The sequence below is a fragment of the Rana temporaria genome, chromosome 3 (assembly GCF_905171775.1).
Source record: "Rana temporaria chromosome 3, aRanTem1.1, whole genome shotgun sequence".
Taxonomy (NCBI): Eukaryota; Metazoa; Chordata; class Amphibia; order Anura; family Ranidae; genus Rana; species Rana temporaria.
Genome location: NC_053491.1, coordinates 436,071,172 through 436,081,110, shown reverse-complemented (window position 1 = coordinate 436,081,110; position 9,939 = coordinate 436,071,172). Strand labels below are relative to the sequence as shown.

The 9,939-nt window shown below is 52.1% G+C and overlaps 1 protein-coding gene across 1 annotated transcript in view; it reads left to right on the top strand.

The window, feature by feature from the left end:
* Positions 1-2,296: 2,296 nt before the first annotated feature.
* The window catches only part of SHFL (shiftless antiviral inhibitor of ribosomal frameshifting), a 65,172-nt gene continuing 57,529 nt past the window's right edge, over positions 2,297-9,939 (top strand). Inside the window, exon 1 of the mRNA XM_040346390.1 lies at positions 2,297-2,412. Coding sequence (XP_040202324.1) covers positions 2,383-2,412 — 30 coding nt within the window. The 5' untranslated portion in view covers positions 2,297-2,382. The remainder of the gene's footprint in view (positions 2,413-9,939) is intronic.

Genomic DNA, 9,939 nt, shown 5'->3' with positions numbered 1-9,939 from the left:
GATAAACTGGCACAGGCATTGCTTTACTGCGTTGCAGCACTGCACAGCGCAGGAAATTGACGTTAAAGAAAGGTAAGCAGTGATCACGCGGCATGTGCGATGCGTTATAATGATGCATTGGAGGACACGATCATGTGGTGTGTGCGATGCGTTATAACGATGCATCAGAGGGCGCAATCACGCAGCGCATGCGTTATAAGGAGCGGAGGGCGCGCTCGCGCAGCATGTGCGATACGTTATAAGGATGCATGGGAGGCCGTGATCACACAGCATGTGCAATGCGTTATAGCGAACGGGGGGCGCGATCACGTGGCGTGTGTGATGCCTTATAGCGATACATGGGAGGGCGCGATCACACGGCGTGTGCAATGCGCTAGAACGAACGGAGGGCGCAACATGTGCAATGTGTTATAACGAACTATGGGCTTGATCACACGGCGTGTGCGATGCGATATAACGATGCATCGGAGGGCGCGATCACACAGCGTGTGCAATGCGTTATAATGAAGGGAGGGCGCAATCGCGCGGCATGTGCAATGTGTTATAACGAATGGTGGGCTTGATCACACGAAGTGTGCGATGCGTTATAACGATGCATCGGAGGGCATGGTCACGTGGCGCGTGTGATGCGTTATAACGATGCATCAGAGGTCACGTGGCGTGTGCGATGCGTTATAACGATGCATCGGAGGGTGCGATCACGCAGCGAGTGCAATGCATTATAACGAACGGAGGGCGCGATCTGCTATAAAGGTGCATGGGAGGGAGCGATCACGCAGCATGTGCAATGCGTTATAACGATACATGGGAGGGCATGATCACACATCGCTTGCAATGCATTATAACGAACTGAAGGCGCAATCGCGTTATAAGGATGCATGGGAGGGAGCAATCACGCATGTGCAATGCGTTATAATAAACGGCAGGCGCGATCACGCGGCGTGTGCGATGCCTTATAACGATGCATGGGAGGGTGCAATCAAGGGGCGTGTGCGACGCATTATAACGATGCAGGGGAGGGCGCAATCAAGCGGCGTGTGCGATCCATCATAACAATGCATGGGAAGGTGCAATCAAGGGGCGTGTGCGACGCATTATAACGATGCAGGGGAGGGCGCGATTACACAGCGCTTGCAATGCATTATAATGAACAGAAGGCGCGATCGCGTTATAAGGATGCATGGGAGGGAGCAATCACGCAGCATGTGCAATGCGTTATAATAAACGGCAGGCGCGATCACACGGCGTGTGCGATGCATTATAACGATGCATGGGAGGGCACGATCAAGCGGCGTGTGCGATGCATTATAACGATGCATGGGAAGGCGCAATCAAGCGGCGTGTGCGATGCATTAGATCGATGCATGGGAGGCCGCGATCAAGCGGCGTGTGTGATGCATTATAATGATGCATGGGAGGGCGCAATCAAGCGGCGTGTGCGATGCACTATAACGATGCATGGGAAGGAGCAATCAAGCGGCGTGTGCGATGCATTAGAACGATGCATGGGAGGGCGCGATCAAGCGGCGTGTGCGATGCATTATAACGATGCATGGGAAGGCGCAATCAAGCGGCGTGTGCGATGCATTATAACGATGCATGGGAAGGCGCAATCAAGCGGCGTGTGCGATGCATTATAACGATGCATGGGAGGGCGCGATGAAGCGGCGTGTGCGATGCATTATAACGATCCATGGAAAAGCGCAATCAAGCGGCGCGTGCGATGCATGGGAGGGCGCGATAAAGCAGCGTGTGCGATGCATTATAACGATGCATGGAAAAGCGGCGTGTGCGATGCATTATAACGATCCATGGAAAAGCGCAATCAAGCGGCGTGTGCGATGCATTATAAAGATGCATGGGAGGGCGCGATCAAGCGGTGTGTGCGATGCATTATAAAGATGCATGGGAGGGCGCGATCAAGCGGCGTGTGCGATGCATTATAACGATGCATGGAAAGGCGCAATCAATCGGCGTGTGCGATGCGTTAGAACGATGCATGGGAGGGCGCGATCAAGCGGCGTGTGCGATGCATGGGAGGGCGCGATCAAGCAGCGTGTGCGATGCATTATAACGATGCATGGAAAAGCGCAATCAATCGGCGTGTGCGATGCGTTGGTGCAGCGCCAGTTTCTAGGAAAGGCAGAGAGATGGGGCTGCCATGGCAGAATAGTTCTCTAAGGTGTGATTAGTGATGTGAAGTGAAGCCGGAGAAGATGATGATGATGACAGCCCCGGAGGAGGTGATGGGGAGGATTGCAGGCAGCCCCGGACACACACCGCCTCCTCCCCCCCCCCCCTCCCTCCTCTGGCGGGCGGACCCGGAACAGTCAGGCGGACGGTGATCAGCGGCCAGGAACGGTCCCGGTACACGCCGCTATCATGCAGGGGAACCTGACAGAGGAGCTGGAGGTGGGTGTGTGCCCGGGATGGGGGAGGGGCTGGAGCCCATCGGCTGTTGGTGAACTACAAAGCCAAGCCAGCCCTTGCAGCTCAGGGTGATCAGAACATGCTGGGAGTTGTGGTTCTGCAGCATATTCAGAGTTTGCGCCTAATGTTGCGGCATTCTGCGTTTTAGTTGCGTTCTGAGGACTGCGCCAGCGCACGCTGTCCATGAGTGTGGAGTGAGGACCGGTCATGTGTTTGTATAGGACCCTGGCACTCCCATACAGGGCATGGGGGCATCTTTGTAATGCAGCGCAATGTCTCTGGCAGCATGTGATGGGGCGTCAATCAGAATGGAGGGTAACACATGGCACCCCGGGGGGCACCTACAGCAGATGTCAGCCAGACGTCACCATCTGACCGTTATTGTAGTTATTGCGCAATTACTGACTACCGAGGAATAGGGGGTGTGGAGATTCAGATTTCTATAGGGGACTATGGAGAAGGTGCGGTGCAAGCTTCTATAGGGGGACTATGGAGCAGGAGGGGTGCAGGCTTCTATAGGGGGACTATGGAGAATGGGGGGGTGCAGGCTTCTATAGGGGGACTATGGAGATGGAACGGTGCAGGCTTCTATAGGGGACTATGGAGAATGGGGGGTGCAGGCTTCTATAGGGGGACTATGGAGATGGAACGGTGCCGGCTTCTTTAGGGGGACTATGGAGCAGGAGGGGTGCAGGCTTCTATAGGGGGACTATGGAGCAGGAGGGGTGCAGGCTTCTATAGGGGGACTATGGAGCAGGTGGGGTGCAGGCTTCTATAGGTGACTATGGAGAATGGGGGGTGCAGGCTTCCATAGGGGGACTATGGAGCAGGAGGGGTGCAGGCTTCTATAGGGGGACTATGGAGCAGGAGGGGTGCAGGCTTCTATAGGTGACTATGGAGAATGGGGGGTGCAGGCTTCTATAGGGGGACTATGGAGCAGGAGGAGTGCAGGCTTCTATAGGGGGACTATGGAGCAGGTGGGGTGCAGGCTTCTATAGGTGACTATGGAGAATGGGGGGTGCAGGCTTCCATAGGGGGACTATGGAGCAGGAGGGGTGCAGGCTTCTATAGGGGGACTATGGAGCAGGAGGGGTGCAGGCTTCTATAGGGGGACTATGGAGCAGGAGGGGTGCAAGCTTCTATAGGGGGACTATGGAGCAGGAGGGGTGCAGGCTTCTATAGGGGGACTATGGAGAATGGGGGGGTGGCAGGCTTCTATAGGGGGACTATGGAGAAGGAACGGTGCAGGCTTCTATAGGGGGACTATGGAGCAGGAGGGGTGCAGGCTTCTATAGGGGGACTATGGAGCAGGAGGGGTGCAGGCTTCTATAGGGGACTATGGAGAAGGAGGGGTGCAGGCTTCTATAGGGGACTATGGAGAAGGAGGGGTGCAGGCTTCTATAGGGGGACTATGGAGCAGGAGGGGTGCAGCCTTCTATAGGGGGACTATGGAGCAGGAGGGGTGCAGGCTTCTATAGGGGGACTATGGAGCAGGAGGGGTGTAGGCTTCTATAAGGGGACTATGGAGCAGGAGGGGTGTAGGCTTCTATAGGTGACTATGGAGAATGGGGGGTGCAGGCTTCTATAGGGGGACTATGGGGGGGGGGGTGGCAGGCTTCTATAGGGGGACTATGGAGAAGGAACGGTGCAGGCTTCTATAGGTGACTATGGAGAATGGGGGGTGCAGGCTTCTATAGGGGGACTATGGGGGGTGGCAGGCTTCTATAGGGGGACTATGGGGGGGGTGGCAGGCTTCTATAGGGGGACTATGGAGAAGGAACGGTGCAGGCTTCTATAGGTGACTATGGAGAATGGGGGGTGCAGGCTTCTATGGGGGGTGGCAGGCTTCTATAGGGGGACTATGGGGGGGTGGCAGGCTTCTATAGGGGGACTATGGAGAAGGAACGGTGCAGGCTTCTATAGGTGACTATGGAGAATGGGGGGTGCAGGCTTCTATAGGGGGACTATGGGGGGTGGCAGGCTTCTATAGGGGGACTATGGAGAAGGAACGGTGCAGGCTTCTATAGGGGGACTATGGAGCAGGAGGGGTGCAGGCTTCTATAGGGGACTATGGAGAAGGAGGGGTGTAGGCTTTTATAGGGGACTATGGAGAAGGAGGGGTAAAGGCTTCCATGGGGGACTATGGAGCAGGAGGGTGCAGGCTTCTATAAGGGACTATGGAGCAGGAAGGGTGCAGGCTTCTATGGGGGGACCATGGAGAAGGAGGGGTGCAGGCTTCCTTCTATAGGGGACTATGGAGAAGGAGGGGTGCAGGCTTCTATAGGGGACTATGGAGAAGGAGGGTGCAGGCTTCTATAATTGACTATGGAGCAGGAGGGGAGCAGGCTTCTATAAGGGACTATGGAGCAGGAGGGGTGCAGGCTTCTAAAGGGAACTATGGAGAAGGAGGGGTGCAGTCTTCTATAGGGGGACTATGGAGCAGGAGGGGTGCATGCTTCTATAGGGGGACTATGGAGCAGGAGGGGTACAGGCTTTCATAGGGGACTATGGAGAAGGAGGGGTGCAGTCTTCTATAGGGGACTATGGAGAAGGAGGGGTGCAGGCTTCTATAGGGGACTATGGAGAAGGAGGGTGCAGGCTTCTATAATTGACTATGGAGCAGGAGGGGAGCAGGCTTCTATAAGGGACTATGGAGCAGGAGGGGTGCAGGCTTCTAAAGGGAACTATGGAGAAGGAGGGGTGCAGTCTTCTATAGGGGGACTATGGAGCAGGAGGGGTGCATGCTTCTATAGGGGGACTATGGAGCAGGAGGGGTACAGGCTTTCATAGGGGACTATGGAGAAGGAGGGGTGCAGTCTTCTATAGGGGACTATGGAGAAGGAGGGGTGCAGGCTTCTATAGGGGACTATGGAGAAGGAGGGGTAAAGGCTTCCATAGGAGACTATGGAGCAGGAGGGTGCAGGCTTCTATAAGGGACTATGGAGCAGGAGGGGTGCAGGCTTCTATAGGGGGACTATGGAGCAGGAGGGGTGCAGCCTTCTATAGGGGGACTATGGAGCAGGAGGGGTGCAGGCTTCTATAGGGGGACTGTGGAGCAAGAGGGGTGCAGGCTTCTATAGGGGGACTATGGAGCAGGAGGGGTGCATGCTTCTATTGGGCGCCTGCCCTACTGAGTATGGTAGGTACTTAGGTGCCAGATTGTATTGAGTGCCTACAGAACAAGGAGGAGAATTAGGTACCAGCTTGTATAAGGTGACTACGGAGTAAGAGGGGGTGAATAGGTGCCAGATTGTATTGGGTGCCTACAGAGCAGGGAGGGTGTTTAGTTACTTGTTTTGTATAGGGTGACTACAAAGCAGGAGAGGTGTTTAGGTGCCAGCTTGTGTGGGGTGAATACTGAACAGGGAGGGTGCTTATTTGCTGGATTGCATAGGTTGACTACGGCGTAAGGGCGCTTTGGTGCTAGACTGTATACAGCAACTACAGAGCAGGAAGTGGGCTTAGGTGGCAGCTTTTGTAGGATGACTACAGTGTAAGGGGGCACATGGGTGCCAGATTGCATTGGGTGTCCACAAGGAGCCAGCTTGTATTGGGTAACTACAGAGCAGGAAAGGTGCTTAGATGCCAGCTTGTATTGGGTGTCCACAGAGCAGGAAGGGTGACTATGGAGCAGAAAGGGGCTTAGGTGTCAGCTTGTATAGGGTGACTGTAGTAAGAAGGGTGCTCAGGTGCCACCTTGTATAGGGTGACTGTAGTAAGAAGGGTGCTCAGGTGCCAGCTTGTATAGGGTGACTGTAGTAAGAAGGGAAGTTGGGTGCCAGCTTGTATAGGGTGACTGTAGTAAGAAGGGTGTTCAGGTGCCAGCTTGTATAGGGTGACTGTAGTAAGAAGGGTGCTCAGGTGCCAGATTGAATAGGGTGACTGTAGTAGGAAGGGTAGTTAGGTGCCAGCTTGTATAGGGTGACTGTAGTAAGAAGGGTGCTCAAGGTGCCAGCTTGTATAGGGTGACTGTATTAAGAAGGGTGCTTAGGTACCAGCTTGTATAGGGTGACTGTAGTAAGAAGGGTGCTCAGGTGCCAGCTTGTATAGGGTGACTGTAGTAAGAAGGGTGCTTAGGTGCCAGCTTGAATAGGGTGACTGTAGTAAGAAGGGTGCTCAGGTGCCAGCTTGTATAGGGCGACTGTAGTAAGAAGGGTGCTCAGGTGCCAGCTTCTATATGGTGACTGTAGTAAGAAGGGTGCTTAGGTACCAGCTTGTATAGGGTGACTGTAGTAAGAAGGGTGCTTAGGTGCCAGCTTGTATAGGGTGACCGTAGTAAGAAGGGTGCTCAGGTGCCATCTTGTGTAGGGCGACTGTAGTAAAAAGGGTGCTCAGGTGCCAGCTTGTATAGGGTGACTGTAGTAAGAAGGGTGCTCAGGTGCCAGCTTGTATAGGGTGACTGTAGTAAGAAGGGTGCTCAGGTGCCAGCTTGTATAGGGTGCCTGTAGTAAGAAGGGTGCTCAGGTGCCAGCTTGTATAGGGTGACTGTAGTAAGAAGGGTGCTCAGGTGCCAGCTTGTATAGGGTGACTGTAGTAAGAAGGGTGCTTAGGTACCAGCTTGTATAGGGTGACTGTAGTAAGAAGGGTGCTTAGGTACCAGCTTGTATAGGGTGACTAGTAAGAAGGGTGCTCAGGTGCCAGATTGTATAGGGTGACTGTAGTAAGAAGGGTGCTCAGGTGCCAGCTTGTATAGGGTGACTGTAGTAAGAAGGGTGCTCAGGTGCCAGCTTGTATAGGGTGACTGTAGTAAGAAGGGTGCTTAGGTACCAGCTTGTATAGGGTGACTGTAGTAAGAAGGGTGCTTAGGTACCAGCTTGTATAGGGTGACTAGTAAGAAGGGTGCTCAGGTGCCAGATTGTATAGGGTGACTGTAGTAAGAAGGGTAGTTAGGTGCCAGCTTGTATATTGTGACTGTAGTAAGAAGGGTGCTCAGGTGCCAGCTTGTATAGGGTGACGGGGGCATAAGAAGTGTGTTTAGGTGCCAGACTATATTGGGTGCCTACAGATCAGGAGGAGTGATTGGGTGGCAGATTATAGTGGGTGCCTACAGAACAAGGAGGGTACTCAGTTACTGGCTTGTATAGAATGAGTACAGAGCAGGAAGGGCGCAGGTGGAGCCCCAAGGGCAAAGGGGGCTGAGAGTTTGCAATGCTCCGTCTCACCAAAAACATGGTGAGGGTTTATAACCTAAATATACTAAAGATAGAAAAACATTGACTAATAGCAGTAGGTAATAAACACGCCTAGCAGTTTAGCTTGTAAAAAGTATATAAAGCTTTACTAGTTCCAAAAATGTATCTTAAAAATGAAAAAAGGGTTAAAATAATACCATGTGTCAGCACCTTCCAGCGATGGGGTGATAGTATTGTGATGTCACCTCTAGCTCAATCACAGCGTCCTATTGGTTAATGACACATGTCATGTGAGCCTCTAGGAGCTGGGGGGCAAAATATAGGAGACATAATTATTCCAGCATAATATGATCTAGAAAAGTAGTTCTACATCTAGGCAGTGAAGTATAATAGCAATCAGACCAATAAGTCCTCCCCCCGATAGAGCAGTGTGATCTATATACAGATAGTGTTATTATCAGCAGGGGGAAGATACAAGCAGAGAAGTCAGTGTTCATGTCATTTGCAGAGAGAACGTATAAAGTTGTAAAATGCAAAGTGTCTATAAGCAAATCCAAAAGAGGCAAAACAAAATGTTATAACACTGATATTCATACATACACAAGGAACATTTCATTTTGCCTCTATTGGATTTGCTTATAGACACCAGCTTGTATCGGTACATACAGAGAAGGAAGGGTGCTTAGGTGCCAGCTTGTATTGGGTGCATACAGAACAGGGAGGGTGCTTAGGTGCCAGCTTGTATCGGTACATACAGAGAAGGAAGGGTGCTTAGGTACCAGCTTGAATCGGGTACATACAGAGAAGGAAAAGTGCTTAGGTACCAGCTTGAATCGGGTACATACAGAGAAGGAAGGGTGCTTAGGTACCAGCTTGTATTGGGTACATACAGAAAAGGGAGGGTGCTTAGGTACCAGCTTGTATTGGGTACATACAGAGAACGAAGGGTGCTTAGGTACCAGCTTGTATTGGGTGCATACAGAGAAAGAAGGGTGCTTAGGTACCAGCTTGTATTGGGTGCATACAGAACAGGGAGGGTGCTTAGGTGCCAGCTTGTATCAGGTGCATACAGACAAGAAAAAGTGATTAGGTTCTGGCTTGTATCGGGTACATGCAGAACAGGGAGGGTGCTTAGGTGCCAGTTTGTATCGGGTTCATACAGAGAAGTAAAGGTGCTTAGGTGCCAGCTTGTATTGGGTGCATACAGAACAGGGAGGGTGCTTAGGTGCCAGCTTGTATCGGGTACATACAGAGAACGAAGGGTGCTTAGGTACCAGCTTGTATCGGGTACATACAGAGAACGAAGGGTGCTTAGGTACCAGCTTGTATCGGGTACATACAGAGAACGAAGGGTGCTTAGGTACAGCTTGTATTGGGTGCATACAGAACAGGGAGGGTGCTTAGGTGCCAGCTTGTATCGGGTGAATACAGAGAAAGAAGGGTGCTTAGGTGCCAGCTTGTATCGGGTGCATACAGAGAAAGAAGGGTGCTTAGGTGCCAGCTTGTATTGGGTACATACAGAGAAGGAAGGGTGCTTAGGTACCAGCTTGAATCGGGTACATACAGAGAAGGAAAAGTGCTTAGGTACCAGCTTGTATCGGGTACATACAGAGAACGAAGGGTGCTTAGGTACAGCTTGTATTGGGTGCATACAGAACAGGGAGGGTGCTTAGGTGCCAGCTTGTATCGGGTGAATACAGAGAAAGAAGGGTGCTTAGGTGCCAGCTTGTATCGGGTGCATACAGAGAAAGAAGGGTGCTTAGGTGCCAGCTTGTATTGGGTACATACAGAGAAGGAAGGGTGCTTAGGTACCAGCTTGTATCAGGTGCATACAGACAAGAAAAAGTGATTAGGTTCTGGCTTGTATCGGGTACATGCAGAACAGGGAGGTTGCTTAGGTGCCAGCTTGTATTGGGTACATAAAGAACAGGGAGGGTGTTTAGGTGCCAGCTTGTATTGGGTTCATACAGAGAAGTAAAGGTGCTTAGGTGCCAGCTTGTATTGGGTACATACAGAAAAGGGAGGGTGCTTGGGTGCCAGCTTGTACTGGGTGCATACAGAAAAGGGAGGGTGCTTGGGTGCCAGCTTGTATTGGGTGCATACAGAACAGGGAGGGTGCTTAGGTGCCAGCTTGTATTGGGTGCATACAGAACAGGGAGGGTGCTTAGGTGCCAGTTTGTATTGGGTGCATACAGAACAGGGAGGGTGCTTAGGTGCCAGTTTGTATTGGGTACATACAGAAAAGGGAGGGTGCTTGGGTGCCAGCTTGTATTGGGTGCATACAGAACAGGGAGGGTGCTTAGGTGCCAGTTTGTATTGGGTGCATACAGAAGAGGGAGGGTGCTTAGGTGCCAGCTTGTATTGGGTGCATACAGAA